Source organism: Fusarium falciforme, chromosome 3 (assembly GCF_026873545.1).
Source record: "Fusarium falciforme chromosome 3, complete sequence".
Classification (NCBI taxonomy): domain Eukaryota; kingdom Fungi; phylum Ascomycota; class Sordariomycetes; order Hypocreales; family Nectriaceae; genus Fusarium; species Fusarium falciforme.
In genome coordinates, this window is record NC_070546.1 from 1164508 (window position 1) to 1183292 (window position 18785).

At 53.6% G+C, this 18785-nt stretch overlaps 6 protein-coding genes across 6 annotated transcripts; 3 read left to right on the top strand and 3 right to left on the bottom strand.

Annotated features, from left to right (window-relative positions):
- Positions 1 to 5729: 5729 nt before the first annotated feature.
- On the bottom strand, positions 5730 to 6900 carry NCS54_00369600 (Hypothetical protein; the record flags this gene model as incomplete). The annotated part of the gene is made up of 4 exons (XM_053149258.1): positions 5730 to 5901; positions 5957 to 6370; positions 6436 to 6496; positions 6594 to 6900. The coding sequence occupies 4 exons, from the start codon at positions 6898 to 6900 to the stop codon at positions 5730 to 5732; spliced, it is 954 nt and encodes a 317-aa protein (XP_053005233.1).
- A 1766-nt stretch (positions 6901 to 8666) lies between these two features.
- Positions 8667 to 10289, top strand: NCS54_00369700 (FAD-binding-3 domain-containing protein; the record flags this gene model as incomplete). The annotated part of the gene is made up of 1 exon (XM_053149259.1): positions 8667 to 10289. The coding sequence occupies one exon, from the start codon at positions 8667 to 8669 to the stop codon at positions 10287 to 10289; it is 1623 nt and encodes a 540-aa protein (XP_053005234.1).
- Positions 10290 to 11280: 991 nt separating this feature from the next.
- NCS54_00369800 (Protein YOP1) lies at positions 11281 to 12483 on the top strand (the record flags this gene model as incomplete). Its single annotated transcript, XM_053149260.1, has 3 exons — positions 11281 to 11309; positions 11399 to 11548; positions 11601 to 12483. The coding sequence occupies 3 exons, from the start codon at positions 11281 to 11283 to the stop codon at positions 12481 to 12483; spliced, it is 1062 nt and encodes a 353-aa protein (XP_053005235.1).
- A 388-nt stretch (positions 12484 to 12871) lies between these two features.
- Positions 12872 to 14019, bottom strand: NCS54_00369900 (Hypothetical protein; the record flags this gene model as incomplete). The annotated part of the gene is made up of 2 exons (XM_053149261.1): positions 12872 to 13139; positions 13190 to 14019. 2 exons carry the CDS (start codon positions 14017 to 14019, stop codon positions 12872 to 12874), a joined length of 1098 nt encoding a protein of 365 aa, XP_053005236.1.
- A 185-nt stretch (positions 14020 to 14204) lies between these two features.
- On the bottom strand, positions 14205 to 14743 carry NCS54_00370000 (Hypothetical protein; the record flags this gene model as incomplete). The annotated part of the gene is made up of 4 exons (XM_053149262.1): positions 14205 to 14273; positions 14358 to 14422; positions 14566 to 14597; positions 14676 to 14743. The coding sequence occupies 4 exons, from the start codon at positions 14741 to 14743 to the stop codon at positions 14205 to 14207; spliced, it is 234 nt and encodes a 77-aa protein (XP_053005237.1).
- Positions 14744 to 14939: 196 nt separating this feature from the next.
- On the top strand, positions 14940 to 18585 carry NCS54_00370100 (BPL/LPL catalytic domain-containing protein; the record flags this gene model as incomplete). Its single annotated transcript, XM_053149263.1, has 7 exons — positions 14940 to 14976; positions 15040 to 15673; positions 15725 to 16300; positions 16354 to 16625; positions 16676 to 17148; positions 17489 to 17649; positions 17709 to 18585. 7 exons carry the CDS (start codon positions 14940 to 14942, stop codon positions 18583 to 18585), a joined length of 3030 nt encoding a protein of 1009 aa, XP_053005238.1.
- Positions 18586 to 18785: the final 200 nt, after the last annotated feature.

The window sequence follows — 18785 nt, forward strand, 5'->3', positions numbered from 1 at the left end:
TGCCATTCAAGGGCCCGGGCGATTTGAGGGGACATGTAAGACACGAGGGATTACATTTTAACTCTGATGCATTTCCTTGCTGCGATCAACTTTGAACCGCTGAATTCCAGTGGTAATGTAGCGCTGAATGGAACGATGGCTCATGGTGGACAAGGATTTTGAGGACTGCAAGAACAACCTGGAAGAAATTGGGACGGGATGAACAGTGCACGGTACGTACCTCCGGGGCATGCGACAGGGTGTGTGCTTAACAAGCACCATCCATGGAAAGAGCTATCAGGGGTGAATGCCCACCGCTCACGGCCCATTCCCAACAGGCACTTCGGCGGGCTGCCCGGGGCGCGGTCGGTGGATTTTGGGCGTCTCCCTCAGCGGACTTGGCCCAGGCTTCCAGTGGGCATGCGCTGGAGCCCTCCACTCTGGAAATGGCTGGTCAAACAGTGGTGAGCATCAACTTTCACCCACGTTGTTGACAACAGCCTCTGGAATTTTTCCAAGCTGTTGGGTTTGATAAAGATCTGAGCGGGATGGTCAATCATTCGAAAGCATCGCGTCATGTTGACTTCAGGGGCCGGCGACATGCCAATGGAAAACAAATGAGCCTCACACGTCCACGACCTACGCATTGGCAGCATTGACGCTCCTCACCACCACCACGGTCTGCCCACGAAACACAAGATGCTACCTATGTCCAACATACCAAGCGCGACACGAACCATGCGCGTCTCACCCGAGGGGATCCAAAGGTCTCGATGCCCTCGAGACACACACGGGCATTCACTCTCCCACCGCGCACTCAGGGACTCTACCCACGTTTGCTCGCACCCATCCAGAGGGCAACATGCATCCTGCAAACGCCAGGTCTCTCCCGTCTTACATACCCGCCCGCCACCTCCGTGGGATCTGTACGGCTCAAGGGACCAAGTCTCGGATTTCAGGTTGCGGCATGGGAAAAATGGCCATGGGTTGTTGACTGGAGTGCGAGCGACATGGGCTGGGGATAAGGTCTGACACTGACATGAAGCCATGGTGTCTTGGGGGAGATGCCACCGCCCTATCACTTCTCTGCGAGAAGAGAGAGCAACGCGGCTGCGGGAGGGAATAGAGCCATAGGTCCTTGCTATCTCTTTGAGCTTCCTGCTGTGAATAGGGGCGGCGTGAGGCTTGCTTGGGTTTCTAAGCGGGCGGCTTCCAGGCTGAGGCCACAAGTGCAGCCGTTGGAGGCTACTGCAAGGAACGGCTTCCGGTCACATTTCCGTCCCATGCCATCCGTCCCCTAGTGCGTCGGCGGGTGCAACGCCTAGGGTTCCATTAGGCCTCGCTGCGAGGTGGGAATTGTGACGGACGCAAACTCTAAGCACCAAAGCAGAACGAGAGCTCGCTGAAGTTGACCAACGAGGATTGGATCGATTGACAGCCGTTATCCATCTCCTGGAGTCAATTCGACCTTCTGTAAGGAGAACGCTCTGTCTGTCAATTTGCAACGTCCGAGCTCTGTGTAAAGGATTCCAAACTTTAAGGGGTCAATTGATGCAGAGAGAACTTCAGTAACATGGTAGGGCGTCTATCACCACAAAACTTTGCAGCAACTTTGATTGCTCAATCCCATCTAGCCCCGTCATCCCGGGTGAGGCGTTGGAGTTCAGAGCGCTAAATCGCAGCGTCACATTACACATCTCAGGATCCAACATCTCACAACTTGCATCAACCAGACAGGCCTCTTAGAGCACCCCTTTCGAGCCTCAATTCAGTCACTGGAAGATCAATTTTCGCATCCCGCTTCTCAGACCAACCAGTTCCTCTCCTTACTATTCTCTGTGTCGCACACCAAACCTGGTGACACTCTCCACACTCGCCACTGGCCCCCCTGGATTGGGTTCTAGGATCAAGCGTCTTCCCGTGCTGCAACTCGGGCGATATGCAGTCGCATTGGCCTCCTGCAACTTACATACATGCTACTACTACCTCACTGGTCCTTGCTTGCGTGAGGTTCTTGGACGAGTAAGAGCTTGGGATTGACTTCACGTCTTTCCCCTCTCTGCTCACCTTTCTTTTATCTCGCCAACTAGTGTTGGATCTTCTTGGTAGTCGTGTCGCTTCAGCTTCAGCTCGTCTAGGATCTTTGTTTAGAGGCGACGGCACAGATGCAATGCACAACCCCCTTCCCCTAAGTTGTGCCTCGTCTTGAAGTTTCGTCAAATGGTTTTTTCTTTTCCTACTTGATCTCAAACCGCCATCCCAGAAGCCTAGCCAGCCTGATCCTTCCATCCTTCCTAGGCTGGTCGATCATTGCACTTTTTAAGATGGCCTACTCCACTCGTGAGCTCAAACAATTCCCGAGCTTCGATCTCACTCAGCACGAAGCCGCGGTGCATCGTCTTCGGGGGCGGCTCGCAAAACTGCCGTCCAAGACACTCTAGCTAACTGTTTTTGCCGCCGCCATAGTGCCATGTTCGAGACACGATGATGGCATTCAGGGATCAACGGATGTCATTGCCAAGCTCCGCGCAGCATGTGAATCGCCCTTGGAAAGCCTCAGCCGCTTTCTTGACTCCAAACGCTCCGATTCCGCCGCGCGGCCTCGGCGTGTCGCAACAGGAGACTCAGTTTCTTTTGCTGAAGAAGAGCCTGGAATGATGACCTAGCCTTCGGGGGCGGTTCTCTGGGGCCGCCTTGACACGGCCAGGCTCAGGCACAGGCACTCGCCAACCCCGATTACTAGAGACGCCCCCTGGGAGCTGTCCGAACGGCAACGGTGGAGGTAGTTCCCCTGACACTATTCCCCATATGGCCCTAGCCATCTTCTGCCCCGCTATTTTAGATGCTTTTGGACAGGGGAAGGAGAGGTGTGTTCGTTGGTTCAGGTTCCTTCCTCTGGTGCCTGCATCCGCGCGCGCATGGTCGTGCCTGCTTGTGCGTGCAAAAGGTGACATCGCGGAAATCGGATCTGCCTTTTAACCTCGTTCAACAGAACAGGTGCTCATGTGTCGCGGAAAATCTTGACCTCAGCATCCGTCATCGCAACCACCAGCGTCATCCCTCCCTCACTTTTCATCTCGATGTGCTGCCGATCTATTCATGTGGCTGTTATTGATGATTAATTAATTCCCCTTATCCGTGGCACCAGCTCAGTTCGGTTCAGCGAAAAGAGAACCGTCGTGGCGTTGTCGGCTACTGAACGCTAACCTTCAAGTTGGTTCGCGAGAAGAATTCCTCTCTTGACGGTTCCCAATGACAAACGGTGTCCGTTCCAGGGCTTTTCATCCTTCCCACAAAAATGGTTCGGGGCCACTTCGCTCGGCTTAGCGATCCATCCCATCCCATCCCATCCCAATCGACCGGTTGTCGACTCGTCCAGTCTCGTCGTTCGCTGATCATGCCTGCGAATAGCGTAGAGCTTCCCACCCCGGTACCTCTCCCAACTCGCCGGGACCACCTAACGGCTCGCCTCGCTATGAACCGACATGACACTCGGCCCTCGCCCTGCCAAAATGCAGCCTTGGACTGCTGGGCATGTCCGAGAAGTCTTGTCGAGCGTCAAGCCCTGCCGGCTGCCACCATTCTGCCGTGCTTCTTACATGTCTTCTGGGGACAGCTTATGGTTCAATTTCGATGACCCCCCAGTTGATCGCATAATATTTCCCCGTGCGGTCCTGGCTACGGTGGTGACGGTAGGCTGTCTAGCTTCTGGCGCAAACCCAGCGTGGTGGTCATGGAATGGCCCCGGAACTCTCGAGGCTTTCTAAATGTGACGTCCGCTTCATTCCTCCATTTCATCCGGAATCCCGGTACTCGACTCTGGCCAAGATATTCGAGCCTCATCAAACAGCATAGCTCATCATTTGATCAGGAATCGCGGTCAGCTGGTGAGGCCCATTTCCCAGCTCATCTCTCCCGGCTGAAATGGTGTCTCTCGGACGTTTTCTCCGCCACACCGCAGACAGTGTGCTGCTGAAATCATTCGGTCGAGCCTGGCAATTACACATTACGCCTTCGGTTTCCCACGAATTGGTATGCAATTCTGCTCGTTACGAGGTTTCTTGCATCGGTTCGCGATGCGAGGTATTGACCAAGTTGTCTGCGTCATCGTCAGCATCTTCATTTGCGCCCAGCTGGTCTCAATCAAGACCCGACTCCCTGGCTCTCACGCCCCCTCCCCTGCACGCACTAACAAGGCGGGAGCAAACAATCTCCGCCGAGAAATCATGAGCTTCCATCTCGTTTGCCCTCGTGATACAGCTCCCTTCTTGGACCACGATGCCGACTCGGCGAGAACTATCTCGCCCATGCCAGCAGTTCATTCTGTGGTGGTGAGTCGATCCCGGCTCAGCTGGTTCAAGAACTGTTCGGTCCACGCTAGCCTGGCTTGAACTTGTTTCCCCGGTCCGTCGATGTTTGACTTTGGCTGTCGAAAGCCACCCGCTCCGTTTAATCTCACTACAGTCCACCACAGTCCACTTGCGCGGGGATGGATGACGAAGCAAACATTCAATTCAAAGTAAACAAGCATTCGACGACGCGACGCGACGCGGGGTCGGCAAAGTTGCATCCTCGATCTTTCGTTGCGATATGGGGTCGTGGTTGCGTGATGCGACTCTGTCATATCATGAAAGCGGCGCCATTGGCTTCCCTCGGCTCTCCCTTCAGGGGCACGAGTTACCAGCGATGAGGGTCTCGGAAAAGGAGCTCTTCTCATTGATCGACGACAAAAAACTTACAAGCGCTCGAACTGAGGTTGGGGACAGAGCCGGCATGTCCTTGACAGCTCCAGTCCCACAACCCCAACGGGTACAGCCGTGATCGACTACCAGCTATCTTGAGAATACGTATGTCGATCATATACACAAGACGGCAGCACAAGTATGATCTTCATGGCCGAGTGGCAGAAGATGCGTACCATCGTTCCCTTGCTCTTCGTCATCTTCACAGCAACCGTTGGTTTCTTTTACTTATTCTCGGTAACCCAGGTTACGAATCGTCCTTGCAGATGGCTTCTGCAGGGCGAATGCAGGCGCCGCACTTCATCATTTGAGACCTCGCCCCATCCGCTGAAGAAGCAGCTGATGGCAATGGAGCCCTGGCTTCCAGAATGAGCGCCATTGCGGAGAAACTGGACTGGATGCAGCCACTGTTCATTTCGCCCAAGCCCGCGCCATCGCCAGGGTCCAGGTGGCCTGATTGTGCCCTTGACGGGAGATGGAACATCCACAGAAGCCTGGGATGAGACGGCCGGAATAAATCAACGAGGCGGTCCAGGGTCCTCACACCCGACTGGCGGTCAGCTCACTGACGGGGAGCCAACATCAGATCTTGAGAGTGCCTCAATCTCAGTCTTGACGGTGAAAGATGCACTAGCGAACGCCCGACGCCTTGGATCTCGCGATGCTGCACAAGCGTAGCAGTAGTGTGTATGACCCTGGCACAGACTCTTCGAGACTTGGAGACGTGGGGTAGGACATGGTATTGGTGAGAATAATGAGATCTATATACCAATCTACCTGCGGATGCTTGCGAGTGCGAGTGTATGTGCCCTTTTACATATCGGGCATTGCCAAAAAAACGCCACAACGCCTTTTACCAGGATCCAACGAGGTGCTGATAAGCGATGTCTAGGATTCTGGGAAACCAGTATTCCAACGCTATCTTTCAAATGAAACAGTCTGTACGGAGTCGTACTTTTCACCACTGACCTCGACCGTGGCCGGAGTCGTCTAAAAACCAATGTTCCTTCAGCTTTGGTTCCTCTGGGCAGCGTCGAGGCTTGTCATGGACATATCCTCGTTGGTCTCGTTTGCCAGGGACTCGAAAGGGGGATCCTTCTCATGGACGGCTGTTTCACCATGGTCAAAGGCGAATCCAGGGTGACCAGCGTTCAGAAGGAGAACAGCAACGCACATCATGCTAAACAAGTGTTAACAAAGCACGTAGGCTTTGAGAAATTCGGAGTGACACTTACCAACCTTCGAGGCCGATGAAGAGGCCCTCGTCTCGGAAGAGGGCACTGAAGTAACCCTGGCCCAACTCAGCAATACGGTAGGCGCATCGGATGAGGATGAAGACGGTGGAGAGGAAGAGGAAGATGAGGAAAGTCCTCATGGACTTGTTGAGTCGGTACTTGGAGGGTGAGCGAGCAGCTCTAGCGACGTAGTCGGCGAAGAGAGTGCAGAAGCAGAGGAGAGTGACGACCTGGAAGATGAGGCCGGCAAGGGAGATGTGCTCGCCGACCTTGACGGCAGCTCTGTCTGCACCAGTCGAAGACAGGGCACCGCCCACCGCTTGCAGGACGAGGGAGATGATATCGGAGGGGATGAAGACCCAGTAAAAGTAAGCGGCTGGGAACCGCGAGACAGATGGATCAACGAAGTTGATGCTGGCGGGTCGGTGTTAGAGGCTGGTTGCATGACATGGGATCCTGGCTTGGCCGAGCGAACTTACACTTGTGACAGGAGAACATAAATAGCGGCGGAAAAGAAAACGGGTGCTACAGTGATGCAAACTATCGAGTAAGTCAGTACATCATTCTTTTTCTCAATAGCTCTTCTCTCGCGAGATGCCGCCTCTTCCGAATATCTCATGGTGGTGGATGCACATACTGATTTGCATCAGGAACCCATTAAAGTCGAAAGGATTGTTGTAGATGATGAGACGCCCGACGTAACCAATGATCTCGAGAATGCATCCAGCCAGCATGCTCGACATGAAGCCCCAGGTCTTGAACTTGTAGCCCTGGAAGGCGTGGACAAGCCCTGACAGTCCAAAGATGGCGATGAAGACGGCGTTGGCGGGGATGCTGGGCCGATATCGCAAGAGACTGGCCTCGAGAGGACAAAGATCGAGGGTGCAGTTGGCCAAGGGGCCAAAGGTGATGAGCCCGTTGGGCAGTCGGGTCATGCTCGTCATGTTTGCTTCGTTGAGTCAAGATGGTCGGTTTGTTGGCGTGGTTTAGGCAGCGGGAGATGAGGTTGAGTACAAGGGCGATTTTGCTGCGCGGGTGGTCTTATCCGTGGGTTTTGGATCCAAGCTGAGTGACGCAGTGCAGCGTGCTATCCCTTGGTAGACGTTTATCGAGCGATATGCATCGAAAGCTCCGTTGGGGAGACAAGTCAGAGACTTGAAGGGGGGAGGAGTCAAGATCTAAATCTAAAATACCCAAAAGAAAAATAATAAAAGGTGTCAGATATTTCCAAGATCTCGGGATCCATCAATGCCCCGTCGGGGCAAAACACGTCAAATCACGCTACACCATGAAAGAAGCAGCGAACCGAAAAGCTCGTTTAGCCAGGGGGGTCAGACCACGAGAGGACGGAAACGGAACCCGTAAAGGCAGAGTCAGGGTTCATGACGTCTCGGTGGGCCCGAGGGAACGGATGGGAGAGGTGCTCCGGGGCGGAGCCGGAGAGGTTCAGTTGCTCCGCTGCCTCCGTTTGTCGAGGGCGGTGTCCGCGGGGGGCCGTGGGGGTTTTGAGGCTGTGGGCGATGCTTTTCGGTATAGTCAGGGCTAATGCGATCTGATTGATAAGATTCTTTCGATTAGATGGGGTTCTTGAGCCTGTTCGCCAAGAGAAGCTGAGGGCTTGGGAGGTTAGGGGGGGTTGTGAAGAGGTGGTTCATGATGACGAGCGGAGTGGGTTAGGTTAAGGAATTAACAGTTGACAACTTAAAGTGCTTACAGAAGAAAAAAGGAACGAAAGACAGGATGATAGTAGAATATATATCGATATCGTGAAAGATGGGGAATCATCAACAGACGAGATACATCTCAAATATTGCATCCAAGATGCTGGGGTCGCTTAGATCGGGCCGAGTCAAAGATCTACCGCCATGCAGTCCAGAGGCGGTGATTGCAACACTGATGTCTTTCCACTTTTGATTAAATAAAAATTTGCGATTGGCCCATTCAAATATAAAGGGTGGATGGGCGGATAAATAGAGTTGCAAATGCAACATTTGGGACGGAATTTCGCCGTCGTTGTAGGGTAGATGCCAAGGCGTGGGAATAAGTTGAGGCATTCAGGGGTCTGCAGCATAACTTTGTATTTGACTCGATATTATCTAATGAAACAGAGAATCCACGTCAAACACTGAGGATCAGTATCCTCAAGGGTAACAAGCTGATGGCTGATTGTGGCACACTCTTCCGGCCAGCTGGGTTTTGGAGGGTGGTACTCTCTCCTGGGTGGGTAGGGACGCGACAAGTCTCGGCAACATCATGAGATGTGAAACGAAGAGCGTCGGAAAAGTCCACACACCTACTCGGGGTTCTCAAAACATCGGCCAACTGCAGGAAAACCCCATACATCCCCGGGCTGACCCGGTTTCGGACCTCCGTAAGTCCCGGTCATAGGGCTGAGCCAACCCGGACGAGTCCCTTACCTTCGGTCCCGGAGACTGCGACGGACCCACTTCTATGGCTGATCTGCCGGGACCGAGTTCGGGGTATAGATTCGCATCGGTCGGTAGAAACATGTTTGGGACGGGCGAGGCTGCGATCGTAGATGACGGATTCGGGCATTTGAAAGACTTGATTCTCTTTGATTATTCAAGTATAAAGATGGCCTCATCTCCTGATTTCTATCATTCTACCAAACAAGCCATCACTACCAATGCCTACCCACTTACACAATCTGAAACCCCTAATCATATAACCAATCCTCCAAAGAATCAACATGAGCAACATAGACAAAACCTCAGTCATCGTCGTCGGTGGCAGCCTCGTCGGCCTCTCAACCGCCCTCTTCCTCTCCAAGCAGCAAGTCCCCGTCATCCTCCTCGAGCGCCATAAGGGCAGCAGCGCCCACCCGCGAGCCATCGGCTACACAGCCCGGACCCTCGAGATCCTACGCTCCTTTGACGTAGAGTCCCGTCTCCCAAAGGCACAGTGGAAGGGCGGTCCTCCCCGTCGGATCGTTGTCGAGAGCTTGACGGGCAAGTGGCAGGATGAGAAGCACTGGACGCCCAAGCCCGCAGGTCCCAAGGATGGTGCGAAACCCAAGAGTCAGGAAGATTACTCGCCGGTTTCTGGTATCGCGAGCGCTCAGGACAAGATTGAACCTGTGCTGCGGGAATGCGCTATTGAGAGTGGCGCTGATTTGAGGCTGGGTTGGAAGGTCACCAGCTGGTCTCAGAATGACCACGGCGTGGCTGTAACCGCAGTCAGCAGCGACGGCACAGAAAGGCAAATCGAGGCAAAGTATCTCGTGGCCTGTGACGGTGCACGAAGTCCCATCCGCGAACAGCTCGGCATCAAGCGCGATGGAGTTGGCTTCTTGCAGACTCTCCGCAGCATCCTCTTCCGCTGCGCCCCGATTGACCATTATCTCGACCGTGGTTACTCTCAGTTTCAGATCGAGGGTCGAGAGGATGGCTTCAAGGGCTTCATGACAAATTATGGTGAAAGGCGATGGGCTCTGATGTGGAACCCGACAGAAGGATCTTCAGACAACCCCATGGACGAGGCTACACAGAAGGACTCTATCCGGAAGGCCATCGGAAAGGATATACCCGACAGCGACATCGAGCTCATCACAACAGGCGAGTGGGATCTCTGTGGTCTCGTAGCCGAAAAGTTCTCCTCTGGCCGCATCTTTCTCGCTGGTGATGCCGCACATGCCCTCCCGCCTAACAGAGGAGGTTACGGCGCCAACACTGGTATCTCGGATGCCCACAACCTCGCCTGGAAGCTCGCCGCCATTCTTAAGGGACACTCTAGCCCAGAGCTTCTGGACACGTATGATGCAGAGCGTCATCCTGTGGCTCTGGTGCGTCACGATCAGATTTTTGCACGGGATGACTACCAGCGGTTCCTGGTCGATCGGGAGTGGAAGTCAGAGGGCGTGCAGATCCTAGATGACGTTGCCATGGAATTCGGACAGATTTATCATTCTAAATCCATCAGTGGAGCAGACGAGAACTTGCCACCCGCTAAAAGACCCGATGAGTGGCAAGGACAGCCTGGAACACGGGCACCACACATCTTGATGCAGAGAGGAGGAGAAACCATCTCAAGCCTGGACCTGTTTGGTCAGGGCTGGGTCCTCGTCTCCAAGGATGAAGCATGGAGGACTACTGCCGAGGAGGCAACGGGTATCGAGTGCAGCTTTGTCAAGATTGGCGATGAGGTCGATGAGACGAACCAGGGGGAATTCAGCGAGGCGTTTGGTGTGGACGACACTGGAGCTGTACTCGTGCGACCTGATGGCTACATTGCCTGGAGAGCAGCGACGAAACCTCAAGATGGGCTTGATTCGTTGAGGGAAGTTCTTGCGCGTGTATCATGCTCTGTTGTTTAGGAGCGAACTGCATATGTGATGCAGGAGAGTGGAGGAATTCTCTCAGTAATAGCAGAAAACCAAGAGAGTAATAATTGCGCAAACATAGAGAAAATAGATCAATCTCATCATATTTACCAATCAATTTTCAATGTTTATTTCCTGTTGCTAGTCAATACCTGCAAGAAAAGGTCTGTATCCCCTCGCCCAGCAACCCGGGCCAAAAGCAATTCCACCATCTATCTACAAGGCCGATCCCAGAGGCCATCGCTTACACTTGCTCGGCCAAAAAGGTCGCATATGTTGTCGTAGAAACGCGTCTTTTCAGCCGGCCCGCTCTCTTTTTCGCCCGCATATGCAGAATGCAAATGTGGCCGCTTGTGCAGGTCAGGAATAGACGAACCAGCTATCCCCCTGCTCTAAATAAAGTGATGCCTGGGTAGGATGTAAAGTTGATATATGCCTTTTGCGAAGCCGCGTCATGGGCCGCAGGTAGCTGAAAAGGCAGCCATAAAGGTAAGCCAAAATGACGAAGCGAATGGTTGAGAGTGAAAGAAAACCGTGTTCTCTTGCATACGAACGGCCGCAATCAATAGAAAAGCAGCACAATATTTCCCTCTAGTCTCATGACTGATAGACAAACCTATTCAGCTGATCATCCTCGTGTCTTTGTCAGAGTCTCTGTCCGCTCCCGGCGATTAGCGGCGCTGCTCTCAGTGGGTCAGTCCCTCTAATTTAGCGGCCGTCACGCGTTCCAACCCCGCCCCCGCCGGCGGATGCTTCGGTGCATACCTACCTCTCCAAGATCTTGGTCTAGGCCGGAATAGGAGCATCCTCAGATCTTTTGACCATCAGCATCGGCCCTCGCAACATTTCTTTTCCCTCTTTCCTCCCTCTCTCCACTTCCTCGCTGCGGCCGATAAACACGTCCATCGGTTCCTTGTTGTTTACATCTCTCAATCTCTATAAGAACCGAGGACGTCGAGGCGCTCCTCGACTTTTTGTCGCAATCATGTTTGACCTCTTCCCTATGATCTTGTCGTAAGCTTGTCCCACCACCATCGTCATGAGCCGTCATGACCCGCGACGGTGACCAGAACCACCTCCGATCGCTAACTGTTTGTCTCCAGCTCTGTCGCCTCGTTTCTCTTCCCCATTTTTGCCTCTTACAAGGCACTCAAGACCCATGATCCCGCCGAGCTGACACCATGGCTCATGTACTGGGTCGTGCTCAGCTGTTGTCTCCTCGCTGAATCCTGGGTCTGGTTCATTGTGTCATGGTGAGCTTGCGCCAGTTTGACTTCCGCTAGCTCTAGCTAACTTCCTGTCAAGGATCCCCCTCTACGGCTACTTCCGCCTCCTCTTCCTCCTCTACCTCATCCTCCCCCAGACCCAGGGCGCCCGGCGCATATACGAGGACAAGATCCACCCGTGGCTCGAGGAGAACGAGACCCAGATTGACGACTTTATCGCGAGCGCCCACGAACGCTTGACCGCCGCCGGCATCGCCTACCTCAAGCTCGCCATCGAGCAGTTCAAGACAAAGGTCCTCGGCCTCCCGCCCTCGGAGCAGGCCTCGCCTCCTCCAGAGCCTGCCCAGAGCTACACCCAGTCGCTGCTCTCGCGGTTTAGCGTCCCCGCAGCGAGATGGACTGGCGATGCCAACAACAGCACCGGCACCGACTTTTACAGTCTGCTTTCCAGTGCTGTCGCGGCCGCTACCAACGCGGGTGCAAGTGCGGCTGGCACGAGGACTGCCGGCGGCAATGTTACCAACACAGGCACCCTGATCCCACCTCACCTCCGAGACTCCAATGAGAGGATGACCTTTATTTCTGCTCAGCGCGACCGTCTAAACATTCTCCTTACTGCGCTAGACCGTGAGGCTCAGGATCTGCGCAACGAGACCCAGCGGGCGCAAACACGCGCAGCCCACCGCCGCGCACCATCCATGTCCTACGACGGAACCGAAGACGACGAGCCGACCCAGCGACCTCCCAGCGGTCTCAGCGGATGGAGCGGCATGAGCAAGAGCCGCAGCGAGACCGACTTTGAGAGGATTGACGCCGAGAGCGGTACCGAGGACGACGGCACGGTGCGCCGACGAAATATGGGAGCCGGTACTAGAAACACATCTGGCACATGGGTTCCGTGGGGATGGGGTGGTGACGCTTCTCCCGGGGGCGGAGCGAGGTCCTCCGGAATGGAAAGATAGAGACGCCGTTCTCGGAGACAGGCATTGCAGGAGTTTTGGTCTTGCGGGTAGACAATAGGACCTGAAGGTGTTTCTTGATATGGGATTGGGATCATTGGAGGACATTGATAATCGCATCCAGGAATTAGGTTGAGCAGAATCGATATGCACATCTATAGACGAGGTGTATATCCCCTCTCTTCAGTCATGTCCCCTGATGCGACAGTTTGCTCCATTCGCCAAACCCACATGTTTCTGTTTCATCCATACCGTGCATCATTGATATATCTTACAGTCGTCCAACGTTTTTTTACCCTGAACCAATCCTCGTTCTATACACATGAAAAGTACACGGGGAGTGATACATCTCCCCTACCCAATTAGTCATGGCGTTAAACATGTCATTTCTTTAAACCAGCTTGTAGGGGAACACTGGCTCGGCGAGACCCTTCTTGTACCAAAAGGTCCTCTTCTTCTTGGTCGTGACGTGCTCGACCCAGCGCTCTTCCATGTAGTGCTTGCGGAACCAGCGCAGGAAGACGGGGTCCCAGAGCTCAGAAGCGATACCGAGGTCCTTGCAGCATCGCATCAGGGCGTTGGACTTGCAGCCCTCGATGGCGGCGGGGAGACCCTCGGCAGAGAAGTAGTTGTTGACACCCTGCGCTTGGGAGACGAAGCTGGCCATGTGTTAGTTTCTGTTGCTATTGGCAAAGCATTGGAGACTTACCGGCCGTTGACGATGAGTGCGTACTCGCGCGTCACGATATTAGTTCCCACAACCACCTCTCCACGGTTCACCATACCCCATCCCATAGGTCCAAACGCCTCATTCAGCCGCCGCCTGTACTTGACTTCTGGCAGATAGACGATACCATCAGGTTTAACCTCAACGTCGTCCGGGTTGATTGGCCGCGCGAGGACCCTATTCTGTTCCGCAGTGACGGGCCGGGACCCAATTCCAAACCAGCTCTTCTCCCAGTCAACCTCATGGGGCGCATCCGCGTGCTTGCCATCCCAAATGCGAGGCGAGCCTAGAGGCTCCTGGCGCGGCTTTGACTCGCTCAGTGACTGCTCAGCCACAGGCGCAGGCTGGTACGGGTTGCTCGGGCCGCTTGAGGTGCTTGCGGCCGGCTTGGAAGAAGAAGGCTTTGCTTTGGAGACGGGCTTCGCTTTGGCGTATGTGGGCGCCGGGACTGGCTTGGCGGCAGACTTCGCTGCAGACTTTACAGCGGGCTTCGAGACATCCTCCTGGTTCACCTGTGTGACGTCCTCGGAGGGCTTCTGAAGCGTAACATCAGGCTTCGCACTCGAATTGTCGCTGCTCTCCGTCGTGGAGGGGACGGCGGTGGCAGAGGGTGCGGCGGTCTTGGTCGCCTCGGTGGAATAGCGCATCAGAGGTGCAATTGGGCGAGCCCGGGCGAAAGGCAGCCTCTGGGCCGCGAAGAGAGCCCGGCGAGGGACGAACATGGTGAATGTGACGGTGGGGGTGGGGAGAGGTCGTCGAGGATATACACCTAGAAAAGTTGCTTGAGAGCGCTGGTGATAATTTTGGTCCATGACAGTATCGTCGGGCGAATAGAAAGTCCGGGACACAGTATGGAGACAGTGCACGGGCTTGTCATGATGGCTTCATTCTTGAGGAGGTAGAGTGAAGAGATGGGCTTGAGAAGCTCTAATGATACACTTTTGATACACTTCCGGTATAATCGGACACTCTTATCGTACAGTCCAGTATTCGACTCTTAAGCATCCTTCATATCGGTGCGCTTGTCGTTGTCGTGAGCTTTCCAGCACCGTTTGAATTCCTCCATCTGGATACCATCAGTATTGCTTAATGAGCCTAGAGAAGAGTCTCTAAAATGATAGAGAAGCAGTAGATATGGGAGTTAACTCACCTCTGAAGCGCATGCGCGCCAATCCTTCTTTTCGAAGTAGCAATCCGTCATCTTGGTGTTTTCTTCTATACATCCGAGTCAGCAACCACCAAAATCTCCCTTGACCCCCAACAATAAACCCCAACACCGAGACCGGATAAGTAAAGCGCAACAACCGCGCAACTCCATCCAAGTCTTTGTGTGGATTTCTTTTCTTTTGCAAACTCACCTGCGCATCCGGTGCTAAAGATCCGCTTGTCCCTGCATCAGCGGCAATTAAAGGTCCTCGGCTTTAGCAGGAGATACTCTCGGGTGAAAACAAAGGGAGGGCAAACTCACCACTCATCGGGTTCATCGTCGTCTTCCTCCTCCGCCTTTTGCTGCGCCTGGCTCTCTTCCTTGGTCATTTTTTTTTAATCGTATATTTAAAGATCACGTGTATCTTTTTCTTGTCGTCGTTGTTGTTGCAAAGAGAAAGTCAGGTGGTTCGAGGCGGAAAATTGGCCGAGGCGAGATCCAACAAAAAGTCAAGTGACAAAGAAAAGAGACGAGCTCATCGAGAGACTTCAACACACCCCGGAAGCGGAACAACACAGACCAACAATGGCCCCGGCCAAGCTCAACGTGCTCGTCTATACAGGTTCGAATTGCCTCATTCATCTCGCTCGATTTCCCTCGTGCTGATTCAACTTTGCAAAAAAAGGCCTCGGCACTACTGTCGAGTCTGTCAAGCATTGCATATGGACTCTTCGCCGTCTGCTCGGACCTAATTATGCCGTTATTCCCATCACTGAGACTATTCTACTCAAGGAACCATGGGCGTCAACATGCGCCATGCTCGTGTTCCCGGGTGGTGGTGACTTGGGCTACTGCCAGGCGCTGAATGGCGAGGGAAATCGCCGCATCAGCGACTTTGTACGGAAGGGCGGCGCATACCTGGGCTTTTGCGCCGGAGGCTACTACGGAAGCCGAAGATGCGAATTTGAAGTTGGAAACAAGCCTCTCGAGGTCATCGGCAGTAGGGAGCTTGGCTTCTTCCCTGGAACTTGTCGCGGAGGAGCCTTCAAGGGCTTTGAGTATCGCAGTGAAAGCGGAGCTAGGGTTGTGCAGCTCAAGGTATTCAAGGAAGCCTTTGAGCAGGAAGTCGAATCCGAGATCGTCTCGTACTACAACGGTGGTGGCATTTTTGTTGATGCTGCTTCCATCAAGGAGAGAAAGGTCGAGGTTCTGGCTTCCTATGAAGAGGAGACAGATGTTGATGGCGGAGATGGCAAGGCGGCTGTTGTTCTCTGCACCGTTGGCAGTGGAAAGGCATTACTCACTGGTCCTCACCCTGAGTAAGAACCATCCCCAGTGTTCCTTGCCATGAACTCACTAACACCGTCCAGGTTCGCTGCCATCAACTTGCACCCCCATCCGACCATCCCCGGCTATGACGAGCTGATCAGCAGGCTAGCCGACGCTGACAAGCCTCGAGCCGAATTTCTCAAGGCATGTCTGACCAAGTTGGGCCTCGAGGTCAGCCAGCATGACTCTGGTATCCCGTCTCTTTCACGCCTCCACATCTCATCCATCGACGACACTGGAGTATCGGAGCTGCTAGCCGACTGGGCCGACATCATCGACAAGGAAGACGGCGAAGAATGGATCCGGGCAGAGACGGACACGTTCCACATTCAAAACGAGGATACCATCTGGAGTGTTGAGGGTCTGCAACAGTCCCTAGCAGAGACGAACGGCTCCAGCATGTCTGAAAATGGCATCATCGACTACACAAAAGTCATCAAGAAGATCTTTCCCCACGAGAAGGGCCATCCGCATCCGAAGCTTACTCCTCAATTCAATCATGGCCTGTACTTTTCAGGGTTGAAGCGTTACCGACAGATTGAGCCCACAGCTCAGGATTGGGGTAACTTGCTCATGTATGGCGAGGTCCTGACCAGCACAAACACCATCCTCGAGAAGTACGTAGCTGTATACCCTTTCACTATTTATCAGTCAATACTAACTGTGCTAGAAACCCCAAGCTCATGTCAAAACTCCCGACTGGCTTCACAGTTGCAGCCACCACTCAGGTTGCCGGCCGAGGTCGTGGAAACAATGTCTGGATTGCACCCCCTGGAATGCTCATCTACTCCGTCGTTATCAATCATCCCGCTCACCTCGCCGTATCTCGCCCTGTGGTGTTTATCCAGTACATTGCCGCCGTGGCTATGGTTGAAGCCGTCCAGTCGTACGACCGCGGCTATGAGAACATCCCCATCAAGCTCAAGTGGCCCAACGACCTTTGTAAGTAGTAGACTATCGTTGTTACAGTCTCGATACTGACAGTCTGATAGATGCTCTCGATCCCACAAAGTCGGCAGACAAGCCTCACTACGTCAAAGTCGGCGGCATCCTGTCTCAGTGCCTCTACTTCAACGGCGCCTACCAAATCATCCTTGGTATCGGTCTCAACACCACAAACCCTCGTCCGACAATGTCTATATCCGATCTCGTCCCGCCCGGTGCCCCTGAGCTACACCTCGAGACCCTCCTTGCCCGTGTACTAACCCGCCTCGAGGCCATCTATGCCCAGTTCCTCCGGGAAGGTTTCTCACGCGACCTCGAGGCCCGTTACTACCGTCACTGGCTACACACAGGCCAAGCCGTCACGCTTGAAGCTGAAGGTGGTGTAAAGGCTCGCGTTTTAGGCATCACACGTGACTGGGGCATGTTGAGGGCTGAGGAAACGGACGCAAGCGGGAGGGCAACGGGCAAAATCTGGACCCTGCAGAGTGACGAGAATAGCTTTGACTACTGGAAGGGTCTGGTCAGGAGGAAGACATAGCACATGCGTTTTAACCAGACAATAAGAATAAAAAAATAGACACCCATCGTCTGGTCTTTTGGCAAACCGTCGAGGCGTTACACCACACTTGCAAACCGTCGATAAATGTCTGCCAACGAGCATGCGTCGACCATGGTTCGCAAATCATTCATGGCAAACGTGCTGCTACTCCTAATAGTTGACTTATTTCGCAATGAATCAGTCGGGCTTGACGTGTTTATATATTGGGCCTTTGTCCCTGGGAATCTCTCAATTCTTAGAATCTCGTCAAACTATGCTTCCCATACCTTGTTAAAGACAACACTTCTCTCTTACTACTCAGTTGTCTAAGGATACTTACTTTACCATGCTCTCATATCGGCATTTTAATATGTGGTTTCTTTACTTTCTCCTTTGGCAAGTACTGTCAGTTGGCTGCTTGTCTAGCGATACCACTACGGCCAGCGAGATTGTTCTGTTTCCGTTTCCTGAAGGGTCCCCCATGTAAGTTTGCTCAGAAACACTCGATGTCTCTACATTTACTAATTCATACTTTGCAACAGCGAGGTTCAAAGTTCGACTGGCAGCGTAGAGTCCGACTCCCCTTGGTCTGAGAGTCCTTTCACGAAAGTGTGGAACGCTGACCAAGATAGGGATGAGGAATCTACGACTGGCAACTTCTTTGGCTTTATTTCGACGATCAGTCTCGCTCCGCAGACGTCTTTGGAGGATACTTGGTCTACGGAGACGGTGACTCATGAGGATGAGACGGCCTTTCCCACGGTGACGTTGGTGGACGAGGATGATACGAGCTCACTCGGGAGAGAGACCGCCAACGAAACCAATGTCGAGACGACGTTCGAGATACCGACGCTGGAACTACCATCGGTATCGAGTTCGTCGACTGGTTCAAGCCTTTCGTTCACGACACTTCCGCGGGCCACGACAACCGCGGAGGAGTGGCCAACCCCAGAGGTGACGACAACTGTTCCTGGGACTGCTCCTGGTCTCTCCCCAGGCCAAATAATCGGCATCGTCACAGGCACCATAGCCTCTCTGGTGGTTGTCATAGTGGTCATCCTCCTCTTCCTGCTGTGCCGCCGTCGCAAACACCGGGCAGCGTCACGCCGACCAACGATCCGCCTAGTCGGCGGACCGGACCCTGATCCAACGGAACGGGGCTCGCAGATATACCTGCCCGTGATGCAGCGGCAGGTCGTGGACAGCAGAGATCTGTTGGCCGGAGGAGTTCGGAGAAGTGGGTCCCCGTCTCGGCGCTCTGACCGGACCGTCTCGGAGCTGTCACCCAGCGAGGCGGCTGAAGGCAGGGACACGATCGATGGGATAGTTGATGGGTATACTTCCAGTGTTTATAGTCAACCGAGTGACCAGGGGGATTCTCGGGGTGGTACTAGGAGTTATGCAGATTTTAGTCATTGACGCCGTTTGTCTATTCACATTGTTTGACGCCATGGTGAACATTTGTTATGCAATTTGAAATTCTACCTTTTGCTTCCCTTTATTAAAAATCGCGAGAATATTTATCCATGTTACCTAGTTTACACTTCTATTGTTTTCCTACTTCCATGGGATGGGGGCGTAGTTCTTTACTCTGCAAACACTTCTTCTGCGAGTGTTTG